This window comes from Brassica rapa, chromosome A08 (assembly GCF_000309985.2).
Source record: "Brassica rapa cultivar Chiifu-401-42 chromosome A08, CAAS_Brap_v3.01, whole genome shotgun sequence".
Lineage (NCBI taxonomy): Eukaryota > Viridiplantae > Streptophyta > Magnoliopsida > Brassicales > Brassicaceae > Brassica > Brassica rapa.
Window position 1 is genome coordinate 2665640 of NC_024802.2, and position 18270 is coordinate 2683909.

At 30.7% G+C, this 18270-nt stretch overlaps 1 protein-coding gene and 1 long non-coding RNA gene across 2 annotated transcripts; both read left to right on the forward strand.

Moving 5' to 3' along the window:
- Positions 1-353: 353 nt before the first annotated feature.
- On the forward strand, positions 354-1776 carry LOC103832933 (ervatamin-B). The gene is made up of 2 exons (XM_009109044.3): positions 354-862; positions 1043-1776. The coding sequence occupies exons 1-2, from the start codon at positions 412-414 to the stop codon at positions 1615-1617; spliced, it is 1026 nt and encodes a 341-aa protein (XP_009107292.1). The 5' UTR covers positions 354-411; the 3' UTR covers positions 1618-1776.
- A 9548-nt stretch (positions 1777-11324) lies between these two features.
- On the forward strand, positions 11325-12085 carry LOC103832935. The gene is made up of 2 exons (XR_626063.3): positions 11325-11684; positions 11798-12085. It is a non-coding gene; the product is annotated as an uncharacterized LOC103832935 (long non-coding RNA).
- The last annotated feature ends 6185 nt before the right edge of the window (positions 12086-18270 follow it).

Here is an 18270-nt window from a genome sequence, read left to right on the forward strand (position 1 = left end):
TAGTCATATACATTGATAGCAAAGAAAAAAATAAGTTGTTTTTCAAAAAAAAAGTTGTTTCTCTGAAGATAATTAAGCAAAGTAATGTAAACTATGACATCATCACCAGCTTCCATTTTCTTTACATATAGTTAACAACTATATACATGCCCGGCCCAAAACATATTTAGACCTTATGCACAACTAAATTTTTTAGAGATCTTTTCTTATACAAATGAAAAATTTAGGGTCTAAAATCAAAACTCCAAAATATTAAAATATAAAATCTCAAAAAAAAAATTACAACAAAAGATGGAACTTTGTGCAAAAAGCATAATCCGCACATGTCCAGAGCCGGCACTGGCTATTTATAGAACTACTCTTCACCACATAACAACATAAACCTTGTACACATTATACAACAAATCTAAAATGGTGTCAGTATGGTTTGTGTTAGTGGCTCTAACCATTATTTCCATTAATTTAAAGATCTTTCAAGTCACATCTCATGTCACTTTGAATGGCCAACCCATTTTTGATTACCACCAGAAATGGATGATTCAGTTCTCTAAAGTTTACAAGGATGACTTCGAGAAAGAGATGAGGTTGAAAGTGTTCAAGAAAAACTTGATATTTATCGAGAACTTCAATAATATGGGGAACCAAAGCTATAAACTTGGTGTCAACGAGTTCACCGATATGACTAAAGAAGAGTTTCTTGCCACCTACACCGGTGGTCTCCAGGGCATAAACGTTACTTCACTACCCGAAGTAGTTGATCAAACGATGTCATCTAGGAAATTGAACTTTAGTGAACTTTTATTTGTCAAAGACTGGAGAATCGAAGGAGCTGTAACGCCTGTCAAAAATCAAAGATCATGTGGTAAGCTTGCTTTGATTATTTATTATAGTCTTTATACGCCCTGATATTCCAAGTTATACCTATATTATTTGTCAGTTTTAAAAATAATAAATTCTGCATACAAAACTTAGTCCCCAAGTTAGGGTTATCTGTTTAGGTAATCTGTTTCATCAAAATGAACTAATCGATATCTATGTGCAGGAAGTTGTTGGGCATTCTCATCTGTAGCAGCGGTGGAGGGCTTAACAAAAATATCTGGCAACAACCTCGTATCACTGTCGGAACAACAACTTGTAGATTGCACAAATGGTTGTAACGCGGGAAGGATTGATCAAGCTTTCGACTACATGATAAAAAACGGTGGTATATCTTCAGATTCAGAATACCCATACCAAGCAAAATCAGGGCAGTGCCGTTCCGACGCCAGACCCGCCATAATGATAAAAGGGTACGAAAGGGTCCCATTTAACAACGAGAATGCGTTGCTCGATGCTGTATTGAGACAGCCTGTCTCGGTGGACATTGATGCGAGGACAGACAGTTTCAGGCATTACAAAGAGGGGGTGTTCGATGCGCGGGACTGTGGGATCGATGTGAATCATTCAGTGGCGCTCGTTGGGTACGGGGTGACGGAGGATGGGATCAAGTACTGGTTGGTTAAAAACTCTTGGGGTGAGAATTGGGGTGAGAAAGGTTACATGAGGATCCGTAGAATGGTGGAGTGGCCTGAAGGAATGTGTGGTGTGGCTCAGTATGCTTTTTATCCGGTAGTTTGATGATTAATATTGAAGTGATCATACATTATTAGTCTAGAGCTACACCGTAACTCAAGCGTGACTTTAAATATTGCAATGCAGTACATCTTATGCTTGCTCTATATAATCATAATGTATTGCCTCTATTCTGAATAAAATAATATCGGCTTGTCATCTTAATTTTCTTTCATAAGATATATTATTTGTATTCTTATCAATACAAATTCTGAAAAGAAATTCCAAGTTTTACCTCTATTTTTTGTTTTGTTAGTAACAAATATGGTATTTTCGAGACATTCGATAAAATTATAACGATATAAAAAAATAAGTGCGGCTCTTGCTCATTATATTAAGATTAATCCATTAAGTAAGAAAATCTAACAAGAATATAAAGTAAGCAAAAAATATATAAATTAGAAATAAACATGAACAAGTCTAAAAGAGAAACAAATGTCTAGATTATTTTAAAAAGATGTCCACTTAAAACATAAAAAGATGCATCTCAAGAAAAAAATCATCAAATAATTTTACACATCGATTTTTCCAAAATAGTCCTAATTTTTCAAGAGCTTGTTGTCTTTACAACATAGTTCTCTTGTAAATAATTCGAGCGTCTTGATTATTTTCAAAAATTTCAGAACTGAAAAACATTATTTCAAATATCATAAGTAAACACTTGACTGTTAGAACATCTGATTTTTAAAATAAATATTTTAATTATTATTATTTGTCATCTCAAATTTTAATAGTTTATTTATAGGTTAAAATTTTCTTCTCATGAAAAAGAAATAACAAGCTAATATAATAACTGGATCATAACTAAAGTTCAGTTAACTATTCAGCTTATTCACATTGTTATGTGTATTGTCTAATACTAGTAAGAAAATAAAATAAAATAAAATATAGATAATTTAAAATTTTATTTGCTTTAGAAACTTCAAAGAAACTGTAATAAAAAATCTCAAGTGGTTTTTCATATGTTTGATTGTGTTCGACATTACATGATTTATTGACTTAAGTTGAACAAGATTTTCTGGACGAAAGTTGGAAGGCATGCATCTCATTGAGTAACCCCACCATTCTAGTAATCTAAATTGGTGTCACATATGGTCTTCACCACCCTATCCCCTGTATATTATTTGAGAAGCATTGCAACTTCTTTTTGTAGCCACATGTCATCACTAAGATGATTCTTAGAATCATTAGAAAAATATGCTGGTCCATTTAATTATATAATACGTTTTTATTAAACTAACAATAAATTCAGCATTAATGTACTTTATTATTTCCTTAAATAAAATTTACGGAATTGTCTAATATGACTAAAGTATATATGACAATTAATGATTTGAATAATGCATATTAGATAAAAATTAGTGTATCTTCTATTATATTTGTTTAATTTTAAACTATTAAATAAATTAACAACCACAATTACTATATAATAACAATTTAGATTTTTCTGTATATGTTATATTTTAAATTTTTACAAACGACTATAAATTACTAAAACTGTTAAAAGTATCACATTCAAATTTTATGATCCTTGGTTTAAAATTTTTGTTATGACAAAATACAAATGATTACAAAATCATATAAGCAAAAAATCTAATTTAATTAATTATTAAGATTAATATATATATATATATATATATATATATATATATATATATATATATATATATATATATATATATATATATATATATATATATATCATTTTAAATTAAACTATAAAACATATAAAATATAATATTTAAGTTTCAAAATTTATTTTGAACAATTTTTTTGATAAAAGTTTTGAACGAACATTGACAACTTATTTTTTTTAAATGATAAATTACTAAAACTATTAAGAGCTATTAATCCCACAATGAAAATTTTGTTATCAGTAAATTTTTTTTCTATAAATGATACAAATGATCAAAACGACTATATGAGTAGAAATCATCATTTAATAGACATTAATATTTAAAATATACTAAAATATACTATGTATGTTAGCATCATTTAAATTTAATTACATATCCTATCAAATATTAAAAAAATATTTTTTAGATTAATAAAATTGATTTATATGTTCGCAAGGCACGGGATGAACTATATAAAATTATTTTATGTATTAAATATGTCTTAACCTAGTAAAGGTAGTATAACTTCTACATCCTCCCGTAAGACCCCGTTAGAAACCGAAGGGTTTTTCATCTCCTCGAATGTGTTTTTTACTAATGGAAAACATATCCTTGATTTAAGACAAGTTCGAAAATATGCCCAAAACACTTTTAGTACCCTGAAAAATATTAGGAGGGGAAAATCATAAATTTAAACAAAGACCAAAGATGGACATGCTCAATTAAATGATGAATAAGTAGAAACTCACTGTTCACATCAAGAAGTATGACGACAGAACATCTGGAAAGTTAGCTCTTCAGACGGGGAACCCACCTCATAAATGCGATCAAAATTAATTCGGCGGGTCCTTATAAGCTCCCTATCTTTTGAAATCACAACAATTCTACTTCTAGGACCATACCATGTAGTTTTCCCCACCAATCCATTTAAGAGGACTTGATCATCCACATCATCAAAAACGACAAGAACTCTCTTATGCCCTAACCTTTCTTCGACCGCACCAATATAAATGTATCTTTATGTCCGATTTGGTCCAAAACCTCAGCCAGAAACTGTGTTTGCAAGCACAAATGCGTGTTATAGTCGTCTGACTTGGCCGTTGTAAATTAAATTCTCCTAAGTCTTATCAATGAAAATGCTGCCTTGGAACTGCCAGTAGAGATGACTAAACAGAGCTCGTCCGATGGTAGTCTTACCAACTAAAGATGGACCCCAGCCCTACCATGATCACTTCCTCTGACTCCAAATTCAACAACAAAATAGATATCACGACTAGCCTGAGACGACTAGCCTGAGAGATGTCAATCCAAGTTCCACATTGGATAATTAGACAAGGAGTGTCTAATATATAAAGAGATGTCAAACTCTAATAGTACGAAGCCTTTTGGGATAGAAACCAAAAGTAAATCAATGCGGGCCAGCCTCCTAGGTCCAAAGTGGACAATATCGTACTCATCGGATAATAAAGAGTTGGACATGGGCTCACACAATTCCAACAATTGGTATCAGAGAATATAGAGTTGGACATGGGACGTAATAAATCCCAACAATTGGTATCAGAGAGGTTGACGAGAAATCTGCAAGAAGACCAAAATACCCTTCGAGTAAGAATGGGACCCTTCAAGGTGGAAAGGGAGGTTCGGCAGAGATTAGTCAGAAGATCCTGGAATTGTGGGAAGAACATTCTCAAAGCAACTCAAAGTAACCTTGCGACTAAGAGTGTCGAATGTCGAAGATGCGACAAGGCAGCGAGGTGATTCGCTAGAGATAAGGACACAAGGTGTGTGGTCCTTGGCTTGAGGGGGAGAATGAGAGATGTCAATTCAAGTCCCATATTGGATAATTAGACAAAGAGTATCTAATATATAAAGAGATGTCCAACTCTAATAGTACGAGACCTTTTGGAATGGAAACCAAAAGTAAATCCATGCGGGCCAGTCTCCTAAGCCCAAAGTGGACAATATTGTACTCATCAGATAATAAAGAGTTGGACATGGACTCACACAATTCCAACATAGCCCTCGTTCCACTCTGCACCTCATGATCTCCACCAATTCATCCAAGCACCAGCTCGAATCTGCAAACGTTTTTGGTAAACACTACAATCCTTGAAAGGTCTCTCCGAAGCCGAAGGTTTGCTTCCTGACGTCAAAAAGGTTTGAGAACAACGTTAAGAAACTGAATTAGTAAGTAGATGCACTTCACGTTGTAATCCAGCGAGAGATTGTGAGGGACTTCCGATTGTGAGAAGGATCAGTCCTCCAAACTCGTATCTAACAAATCACATAAAATCCCAGTGAAAATTTTGTTGAGCCTAAGACCAAGTCTTTTTTTTTTTTTTTTTGGCCTAAGACCAAGTCTTTCAAAGCTCAAATGTAATAATTAATATATTACTCATGTATAGAATTCCATTTTGACATATTTTAGACAAATTAAATATTACAAAATATACTAAAATTTCTTTGTTTAAATACACGATTAGCTAATAATTTTTTTTAATAATATCACTAAAAAATTAAATAATAATCTTTTGATTATTCAGAATGTATTTCTTCGTTTGTTTTTAAAAAAAAATTGACCAAAAGAATTTCAAGGAGATAATGACCAAAAGATATTTTATAAAAAAAACTAAAAAAAATCCTACTCTCTGCTTTATATATATATATATATATATAAATTAATTAATAATAAAAAATAATATTAATACAGTTTCGAATTATATGTTTTTTAATTCAAACTTTTTAATTTATTTTTTTAACACTCTAATTCAAAAAATTTTAAATTTGTTTTGTTGAATTTGAAAATGAATTTTGAAACTATTTTTAAATTTTAAATTTTAAATATTTATTTATTATTTCGAATTTTAAAATCACCTCTAAAATCATCTCTTAACTCTAACTCTTAAGTTTTGATTAATTAAATTATTAGTATAAATGTATATTTACTCTTTAATGAAACTTCTTTTAGGCATTTTTTTGTTTTTTTGGTTTTGATGAAAATAATAAAAGAAGCTATCCTATAATTGTTTTTTAAAACTACTGAAATACATTTATGTATTTTTATTTACACATATTTAACCAGTATTATCTGAGATAAATAAAATTATATATAAAATTAATATATTTTCTAACTATTAATCTTAAAATAAGTATAAATTTCATTAAAATTCTTAAATGACACTATTTGTGTAACAAGAAACAATGATAAAATATCACTCTTTTGAAACCGAAAGAGTAAAAGATAAACTTAATAATTAAAGTTACACTAGATTTTGACCCGTGCAACCGCACGGGTGTTTGTTTTCACTTTTCTGTGTATAAATTATTGTTTTAGAACATAAGTGGTATATATTTTTAATGTTAATCATATACTTAAATATTTATATAACTATTTCAAATACAGTAATTTTATAATTTACATGTTATAATTAATTAATTGTTTAAATCGTATGTATAACACTTCTTATTATATATTTATATTATTGTATTTGCATTTAGTTATTAAGTAAATTAATATATTAATGATAAAATATATTTAAAAATTATTTTGTATTTAATTTATGCTAAATTCTGATCCGTCTTTCAAAACTGGATTTTTTTTACCAATATTTTTATGCTTATTCATTTTAGATAATTTATTATTGTATATATAAAAGTCTAAGATATGTTAATTTTTAGACATGTATTATATTGTTTGTTAATTTTAAGCTGTTAATCATCATATTATATTTAAATAAATAGTTTATATTTATGAAAATAAAATTTATAAATTTATTAATTGAATATAATTTTATCATATTTATTTTAGCATAATAATTATATTTTAACATGATCATGACTATAAAGTAGATAAAATAGGATATAATTTATTTATTTTCATTTTTAAACGATAACTTAAAATACATTAAGTTATTGTTTAAATAATTTTACACAGATTTATCAGAATTTTTAAAATATAATATATAAATATATATTATATTTAAAATGAAAAAATATTATGATTAAAGTAGTTACAAAGATTTTATATTATTAACTTTAAAGAAATACATGTTAATTTTTATACATGTATTATATAGTTTGATAATGTTAACCCATCTTACCAACATATTAAATTTTATTTTTGAACATAAATATTTTATAATTACGAAAATAAAATATATAAATATATAAATTTAATACAATTTTATTATATTTAGCTCAATATAATAATTTTATTTTAATATGATTGATTATGATTATATAATAAATAAAATATTATAGATTTTTTTAATTTTTAATTTTATATAACTGAATATATTAATGTATAATAATATTTTAAACTAATTTCGAAATTAGCAAAAATATTGAAATATAATTTCGAAAAATGAAGATCTTGTAAAAATCTTTTTAAACAGATTTGTTAGAATTTAAAAAAAAATATATTTATATTTAAAATGAAAAGATATCAAAAGATATTATGATTAAAATATTTTAAAAATTATATTTATTATTAGTCTAAACTAAAATGTAATATGAATTTTTATGAATAGGTCCATTAGGTCCATTTTTAAAAAAATCACACATGAATCAATGTTGTTACTTCTTTTTTAATATATAAGATTAAAAATGTAAAATAATTTTTTGTTTTGAAAATAAATAAATGATTATATTTACAAAATATAGGAAGTATAATGTCAACTCACTACAATTTTACTCTATTTTATTATCAGGACTCAGATATTTGATTTAGTTTGGATCGATTATTTTAGATGTTTTATAATTTGGATAGGGATGTCCGGAATCCACTTAAAACCAAAAATGTTTTGTTTAAATAGGTAATTATTCCTTAATTCAGTTTGTTTTGGTCCTTTTGGATGATAAAATATAGAATCGAGGCTTATGTTTTGATGGTTATACCAGACGGCCAGTCCAATAGAGTGAACCGTAATTATCCTTTACGCGAAGAATATAATTTAGGGTTCATCGCCACATCTGATCTTCGTCTTCGTCACCAAAACGCTTCCAGATTCTTCATGTGAGGCGGTGTATCTGCGGGTATAAAAAGGTCAGCACTCCTCCTCTCCGAATCATCTTATCAATATGTTCGAACAACAAAATAAACTTATTTTCTAAGAAATGGCTAACTCCCAAGTTTTATTTTCCGATTTGAATGTAAGTTTGACAATCTCCGGACGATTCCATGATTATTTCTTTAAAAACGAGCTTTTTTGTTTCAGTGAAGAGAAAGAAAATATCTGTTTGAATAATAAATCAACACGTATTGCTCAAAGTTGGTTGCTTAAAGCAACTTGCTTTAGAGTCTTCTATAGTGCTTTATGTCTGTTGGCTCTTGCAGCAGTTTCTTTGTCGCTTCATCTATCAGTACTAATATAGCAGTCGAATGTTACACAGTACAACTAACTCCGAATCATGTGGTTCTAATTTGCAATGCTACATTTCTGCCAGTGCATGATTTCAGATTCATTATGAAATAGTGGTACTACTATGGCAAATTTGTAGTGTTTAAGAATTGTTAATCTTAGCGGTGTGTGCGAGCAGAAGCAAATAAGGCAGTTTCAAGAGATGATGACACGTCATTGAACAAAAGTGACAGTAGCCTCAATGGTTCTGTCAACCAAAATCAACTATAGGGTGAATAATGGTGGTATGAGTTACTTATTAAAAGCTGAATTAAATGGAGGGTTCAATGGGAACTATGGAGGAGGAAGCATAGGAGAGAAGTCGAGAACAATCGGTGAAATTTTTAATTATGGTAGAAGCAGTGGAATGTGCCTAAGATCTACAAGAGAAGGACGGGTTGTTCATATGAGCTGCTCGAGTTGGGAAATGTTGAGTGGAGGAAAACGCCGTTTTGGATACATGAGAAACACATGTAAGAACTAAAGACAGCATTTGCTCTTGATGATTGAAACAACGTGATGGATTACTAATGAAATGTATTGTTGCAGGAATTGCTTCTACCTTCGAGATTTGACGTATCTACTACACATAGGGACATGAAATGATTGTGGAGTAAGTCTTAGAATGAAGTTTTTAGAATCCCATAATTTTGTAACATTTGAGCTTCAGTTTGGATATTGTTTTTAGATTTCTTTTTTTTTTTTAGTCTCCTCCGGTTTGGATTTTGTTTTCACTCCTTTTGTCTTTGATGTAAAATGACAAATATAGAATGGAAACCAAATTAAGATAGAGTTTCGTGTCCCATTTTTAGTTATGAACTAAAACTGATTGAATTTAAATTTTTTTACATGTGAAATATTTGTGAGACATAAAATTACAAGGATAAAAATAAATAATTTAAAATAATAATATTTGTGAAATATAAAGGGACAATTTGAATAATACTCTATAAATAGTTTGAAATTTGAAAAAAAAAATATTTTTTTTTTTATTTTTTGAAAACTACACTTTTTTAAATGTGAAAAGACATTTTCATCAAGATTATATATTTTAATAATTAAAAATATAAATTCGAAGTTAAAATAAGATTATTATTAGAACCTTAGCTCTCTCTCTCTCTCTCTCTCTCTCTCTCTCTCTCTCTCTCTCTCTCTCTCTCTCTCTCTCTCTCTCTCTCTCTCTCTCTCTCTCTCTCTCTCTCTCTCTCTCTCTCTCTCTCTCTCTCTCTCTCTCTCTCTCTCTCTCTCTCTCTCTCTCTCTCTCTCTCTCTCTCTCTCTCTCTCTCTCTCTCTCTCTCTCTCTCTCTCTCTTTTCTTTTCCAGAATTTTTTTTTTGTAACTTAAAACACACACTACCTCAACTCGAACCCGCGTCCCATTCTTTTCCATTGTTTCAAAAGCTTTGTGGCATGTTAGCTCTCTGTCTCTTTCATGCATCAAAGTTTATCAAGTGTGTGCAATTCAAAAACAAAATAAAACTCACATGATTCTTGCTTCTTTGTGTGTTGAATGATATTTTGTTGGTATGTGATAATGAGCTTCGAACATTATCAGGTATTGATGCAAAGGTGAAAAGTGTGCATTACAGAGCTTCGAACATTATCAACTTCTTGCTAGAGTGTTTTTATTTGGAATCTCTATTTTTCACCAGTGTGCATTACAGAGTGGTGGTGAACGAAAGTGTTATTTTGGTGAGAAGTGAAAATAATCAAATTTATTACAAAATCAAAACTAAAAAAATTACCAATACCTAGACAATCAAAACCAAATCCGAAGACAAAGGTCTAGAACACACAAAACCATCAAAATACACTTAGGTATAGAAAGAATAAAGTATCAAACTAGAGAAAAATGGCTTGCACGGAAAGAAGAGAAGAAGACATGTCGCCTGTTTTTTTCCAAGCAGTTCAAAATTTAAGATATTGTATAGATATTATAAAGATTTCCTTTTAAAAAACATATCTTATTATTGTTGAAACTGTTAATTTAAATATTAAACTAGATCTTAACCCGCGCAACCGCGCGGGCTTTTATTTTCATTTATTTTTATATAAATAATTTATTTTCAATTATAAATTGGTATATATTATAATATATATGTGTCTATCAAATTTTAAAATACAATAAGTTTACTGTATATTTTTTCATTGAATAGATTGTTTCAAACTTTCACATGTATTTGTATCTTCTTCTATATATATATTTATCGGATTATTATTTCATTATTAAAATCGTAACTATATATATAAAGATTAGTAAAATATTATTTTATCGTCATATTCAAAGATATTGTAACATTTCCCAAATTTAGAATGTTTTTTTTTTGAATTAAACTTTTCGCTTCATAGATTTATCTTATCGAGTAAATAATTAAATTTTAGTTTTTTTTTTTAATTTTTAAAATAAACTATATAGTTTAAAATTTATTTTCATTGGTTTAAGGTAGTAAAGATTAATCATTGTTAGATACTATAATTTTTGTTATTAAAAAAAAAATCTTTATAATTTTAAAAGTTAACATCAACAAATATTTAAATATTTAACATATAGAGGTATAGTATTACAACATTAAATTATATTTATTTAATTTATAATATTTATAAATCCAATGGATCATCTATTGTTTAAATCCAATTATTGATAGCCCAATAAAAATTTTTGGTAAGCCCAAAATTTAAATGATAGGATTAGATATTAAATGTAACATGAATTTCTAGTAATAGGTCCATTAGGTCCATTTTAAAAAAAATCACACATGAATCAAGGTTGTGACTTCTGTTTTAATATATAAGATAAAGAGAGCATTACATGTAGACATACTTTGGGCTGGGTATATAACACTTTAAGGTACTTTATGCTGGTGGTGTACTTTTGGCCTTCTGTGTTGAGTTGAGATTCCCATCATACCCCTGTGAGTATTAATAGTTACGACCAAGTTTATAAAAGGTAAACACTAGTTAGAGTTCTCTTGTTGCAATTAATTGGTAACTTTATTGAGTGGTGGACTTTCGTAATAGCCGTTGGATTAAAGATAATAAAGAGAAATCTGAGGGCTGAGGTTAGTAAGTATTATGCGTTTCTTCTTGCTAGTGTTCGAACACACACACACGTTTTGTTCTGGATAAGGTGTGGTCAAGAGATTAATGGTTGACGACATAATTTTGTATGCAGGTTTGGTGTGGTCAAGAGAGGTAGTGATGTGGGCAGAGTTAGAAGTGTTGAGGTCATGGCTAGAGAGTGTGTGGTCGTGGCCAGAGATCGTGTGGTCATGGTTAGAAACCGTGTGGTTAAAGTTACGTAGAACATTCCTAAGGAGATAGAGGATGTTGGGTCTGAAGTAGATCTTCTATTGTTTCCTTGGATACCTGTTAGTGATGAAGAGCCGTTCAAGTAGATGTGAGATTTAAGAACAGTTAGATTTAGAATTTGAGACATCAAAAGTAGAGAAAAATACAAAAATTGGAGAAGATGTGTAAGGCAACAAATGCTTTTTGGTTTGGAGTAGATGTTCAATCTTCTCCTGGGATATCTGTCAGTAGCAAAGAGTCGTTCGGGTAGATTGGAATCTCGGCGGGAAGTGTCGCTGTTATCTACGGCCACATGAAGGTAGAGTGGAAATTAGATGAGATTTAGGGTTTACAACATAGTAATAGATCTGAAATTGTGACAATTAAAGAAAGTTAAAACCTGTCATTTTGGGGAAGAAGCCAGATATTGATTCGGTTTGGCAACCGCAAATCTTCGCCGGACTATGACACAATCAAGTAGACGCGACTGGTTTCGTATCGTGATTGATGTCGAAGAGAAACAGTATAATTGATGGTGGATTTGATTGAGGAAGAAGGAGAACATAGACTACTCAATTGGAAATGGAGAATTCAATCGGTTTGATGAGTTCAAGAAATTAGAGTTTTGGAGAAAATTAGCTTTGGCAAAATAATGAAAAAGAAAGTGCTTAATTATGAAAAAAAGGAGAAAAGTAAATAGATAATGACCGGTCCTAGTTTGCTCGATTTAGAATACAAAGGGTATTGGTGACTTTTCATTGCTTAGAAGTACCTCACATGCTGTAAGTATGTCAAAGTGTAATGGGGAGGCTTAGAAGTATGTCTAAGGGTAATATTTTCTTAAATAAATTATGATAATAAATATGATAATAATATTAAATATTCTGGGCTACTTTAGTAAACTCATATATACCAAAGTGTATTTTTCAAAAAACTTAAATGATAGTGTAATTTTCAAATTAAAATCTTATATAAGTGTATTTCTCCAAATTTTCCCAATATTAAAAAGGCTCAATGAATTAATTTGAAATATAAATGAGCTTGGCATCAAATCGGCCAATATTTTTGTTCTTCTCTGATTTATGTCTTACACGACATCACGATGTTACTAATGATTAAAGGCCTAATATATATATATTATTATTATATACTAAAAGGGACTAATAAAAGTTTCTTAGGCTATCCACCTCAGCCAATTAAATCAACTAATCATATGTTATTAAATTGCCATGTCATTTTGTAAAATCCACATCATATTTCTTTGAAAAAAAATGAAACGTAGCTAAACTTCTTCGCTGCCTACACAAACCAGAAAGACAAGAGTTTCAATCTCTTCATATAGCTTACAATTAAATTCTCATCTTCAATAAACATGTTAAGTTCCAAATCCAGCAAAATCACCACTAAAGCTCCAACTGAATCGACCACCAGTTCCATGGATAAGAAAAAAGGGGTTGCTTGACTCCATCTACAGCTTTGAATCCTGCAAAAAGAAAGATCCTCATAGGGCTTGATCTGTTATTTATGGCAAAGAGGTATGGCTTTATATTCTAAATCCCTGAATTTCATAATTTTTTTTTGTTTACGTGTTTTGGGATTTATGAATGGGTTAGTAAAAAAAAAAATAATAACGGGAGATTTAGGGTTTCCAACGCTTCAAACTCATCTGAGAAATAGAGAGTGACCTTTGGATTTTTACATTAGCCAAAGCCTCAACAGCATCTCTCCGAGCTGGAGGCGTTTCATATCTGTTGGAATCAGTCTCAAATAAATTCTCAAGCATGGCTTAAAATTCAGGAACAATGAAGTACTCGCTGAGAGAACCAGCAACAGGAGGCAGAGTGTCGGAAACAGCAGAGCTTGGAACAGCTACGATTTGATTATAGGGATTGGTGACGATCACGCGTCCTCTCTGTGGATTAAGGTTATCATCATCATTTACCCTTACTCAGTTTGGTTATCTTTTACCGATCTAGCGATGCTTTTGCTAAACAAGCTTAACGTTCATATATACATGGCTGACTTGAATGCAAATGCAAAGGTAACAAAAGCAAATATCTGATTTGTCCTTTTCTAGAGATAGTTCCGATACAAAACTTTATGTGTTTTCTTTGATGAAAAATATTGAAAGGTATTAGCAGATAACGTACGAGGATGCGAGTGATGCATCGAACGATGCCGTCCAGAGCATAAGAACGTTTGCTTCATTTTTTCCAGAGGAGAAAGGGATGAAAATATATACGAACCAATGTGAAGGTCCTTTGAAACAACATATTCAGTGGTATCGATTTCAAATAGTTTCTTTCTTTGTCCTCTTTGCTTCTTATATGGTCAGTTTCTATGCAGGTCCAAAGTTTGTCGATAACAGCTAAACAATATTCACCTCAACTTTCAGGCCTTTAGGGTATGAAACAAATTAAAAAATTTCGACTCTGGTTTATTTGTTTTGATCAAAACAGGTTTTCTCGCTGCTGCAGAGGTTTCATCTCTCCTCCGAATCCAAATCTCCTCTGGTAGCTTCCATGTCTAAGAATCCAGCAAAATCACAACCAAAGCTCCAACTGAATCGACCACCAGTTCCATGGATAAGAAAAAAGGGGTTGCTTGGCTCCATCTACAGCTTCGAATCCTGCAAAAAGAAAGATTCACATAGGGCTTGATCTGTTATTTATGGCAAAGAGGTATGGCTTGATCTTTTTAATATTCTCACCAAAATAGTTTCCAATGAATAACACGATTAGAAATCATCCTATTATTTGTTTTATTAAAGAGTAAATAGATATTTATACTGTTAGCGTTAACTAATATAAATTTAGAGTCTAGATTTGAGGGATGAATTTTGGAGATGAGATTATCTTTTTAAATAAATAAATAAATATTTAGAATTAAAAATTAAAAAATTAAAAAATCATTTCGCCTTTCAAAAAGAAAATTTAAATTTATAAATATTCAAATTAGAAAACATATAATTTAAGAACTATAAAAATAAAATAATTATTTATATTTATATATCTATAGAGCAAGTGAGGGAAAAATGTAAAATGATCTTTTGCCTCCTTAATTAAATCTATTTTGAACATTTCCTCTTTGGAACTCTGTTGGTAAAAAAAAACTTCAAAAATATTTAAGAGAATTGTGCTTATAATTAATTTTACATTATTTTTTTTTTGTTTTACTAAAGTCAATACGGCAAAACCAAACATATTCAAAATGGTTTCAGTCTTAAAAACAAAATTCAGATATTAATTTCAAACTGATGACGTGAACTTAGAATGATATTTATAAGCGTGTTATTGGAAAAAAAATCTTTTATACATATGTTTGTAATAATTTGATTTTTTATTCAAGCATGTATACAAACAAAATATTTCATCTATCTTAGAGTATCTCCAATAGGAATTCTAGACTTAGATTTCTCAAAATACGTATATGTGTATAAATATATTCATATTTAATTATAGGTTCTTAATTTTACAAAAAGTGTAACTCAAAATATTTATTTCTGATCATTTGATTTGTATTTTCTGTAAAGGTAATAATCCTACAATTAAATATTAGTATAATATATACATATAATATACAATTCTAAGCTTAGAATCTTCACTGAAAGTGCTTTTATATGCTACCATTATAATTCAAAATAAGTTTTTAAATTGAAAATGGTTCTACAATATCTTATATTCACATAACATATTCAACTGAAATTTTATAGAACAATTATCCGCGCGTAGCGCGGAAAGACGATCTAGTAATATATAAAAATGGCGAACAAAGATTCAAGAAGCTTAGAAAAATCTTTTTTAAAACAATAAGAAATAAATTGAGAGCAGAGAGATTGATAAGGATATTGAGCTCCTATTCAACAAGGTCAGCCGTAAACCCAAGAGGACACTGAAAAAGGAACAAGATCCTGGAAAGTTTATGATTTCATGTTCTATACATAGCCACCATTTACCAAACCCCTTTGAGATATTGGATCTTCAGTCAGCATCATGGCCATAGACACTGCTAAGCTATTAAGACTGAATATGGAACCTTCTAAAGATAGTTTCACTTTCGTAGATAGCTCCCGAGTAAACTCAGTAGGCATGATCAAGAATATTATGGTGGAGATAAGGGAATGCATTATCCCTGTGGACTTTCATGCTATGGATATCAAATCAGGCAAGACATCTCCACTTATTTTTGGAACAGCCTTTATGGCTACAGTAGGGTAATTTATGATCTTAAGAGAAATAAGATGTGTATGACTAATGTTGATGAAACTGTCTTCTATGATCCCATGGAAAAGAAGAAAAGTGAGGAGCTTATTTCACGCATAGAGAAGTTTGAAGATCCAGGACCTACAGTTGATTCCAATCGCGTGCCCGCAATACCAGAATCAGTGTCGGTCGACATTAGAATTGCAGCATCGGTCGACATCCAGTCATAAAAATCGATCGACATTAAACCTTCAGCATCAGACGACTCTCAGTCTTCAGAATCGATCGACACAAAGCCTTCAGCATCGGTCGACACCCTCCGACTATCAGAACAGCGCGAGGATGAAAAGTCTAAGTCTGGAGGAAGGACCAAGAATAGAAAGAAGAAAAATAACATGAATGCAAATGCATATTCCCCATCAGCAGTTCCTTTGCCATGTCAAGAGGGTAGTCTTGAGTATAGAGTGCGCTGCAAAGGAGATTCTGAACCTTTTACCAAAGATAGAGTGCTATGTGATCCAGAGCTGAGAGAGAAAGAAGAAGTTTCTGCAAGAGCTTTTCTCAACTGCATCAACAAAATGAGGAAGAGAGACACTGAGACTTGTTTTTGGAGCAAGTACACATCCTCATCCGGACTAAATCAAATCTCCAAAGTCAAGCTAAATGACTACAACAAAGCGTTGAGTGGGAGGCAACCCACTATTAGGTAATTTCACTTAGTTTATGTTAAATTGTTACTGATTTTTGTTTTTATTTTTTACGCAGGTAAAAAAAAAAGTAAACAGTAACGAAATCACTGTAGCAGTGATCGACATTGTAGCGGAAACGTCGATCGACATTTTGGCAAAGAAATCGATCAAAACTGTAGCAGAACCGACGAATGATACTGTAGCTGCATCACTGTAGCGCATTATTGTAGCAAAGCTACAGTAGCAGGATACTGTTCATCAAAAAAATTAATTGATGTTATTATTTACTGACTTTTAGTGTTTTATTTATGTTAGAAAAAAGGATATAGATAAGAGGAAGACGAGTTTGCACGATGATCAATGATGGCTGCGCAACATCGATCGACAGAGTATCACTAGCATTGATCGACATAGCATCACTAGCATCGAACGTTCGCCACTTAACTGTCGATCGACAGAGCTTCAAGAGTATTGATCGCCAATTAATTGTGTTAGTCGACACTCACATCAAAGTCAGGTATACCGATTTTCCTTGTTAAATATCGTCCTTATGTTTTATTTCTCCACCGATCTTAGATTGTATAACACTGGAGATAGTGTTGTTTAAGTCTGGGGGAAGTTATACTAATATTGTGTTTAGTTAGCTATTTAGAATATTAAAAACAAAAAAGAGATCTGAGTACGATTTCCTAGCATATCGATCGATGAGAGCATGTCGATATCGCTCGACAATACATTACCTGCAGCGCCCGATGGTAACTCCTTTCCATCGATCAACACTTAATCTGGTCAGGTATATCATTCTAACTTGTTAAATTGTGTACTTACGATTTATTTATCACTATAACTCCGACTAGATATACACTGGGGACAGTGTAATTTAAATCAGGGGGAGCTTTACTGATACTTAGTTTATTGTGAGTCTTATCAAATGTTTTCAAAAAATTTTTATTGAGTCAAGAAGGGGATAATGAACTTATTAGATTTTTGCTTGTTATCTAACCACTCTTTAGCACTATTCTAGACTTACTGATTGCAGATAGTACTAAAAATACTAAAGTGGATCAACCTGTCAACTTTTTACACTTGCTGAGATTGTTTAAAGGAACCAAAGCTGACCTCCAACACTAAACTTGACACAACTGCTTGTTTTGGAGCTTGGTATGCATGGGATCGGATTCTTCAAACAAGTCTGGAAGGTAAAACCTTGTATAGATTTATCACATTTTCTCTCTTTATTTCGACCCTAGATTTATAGGAAGAGATATTTGTTAAAAAAACGAAAAAGAAAGGAAAAAAAAGAAAAAAAAAAATATTATATATATAATATATATATATATATATTATATATATATATATAATAGGTGTTAGTTAGGTGGAATCCGAACAAGATTTGGTGGCTACAACCATTAAGGCTTGGTTCATAAGGATTCCAACAAAAAGAATTCAAACGGGACTTGGTGGCG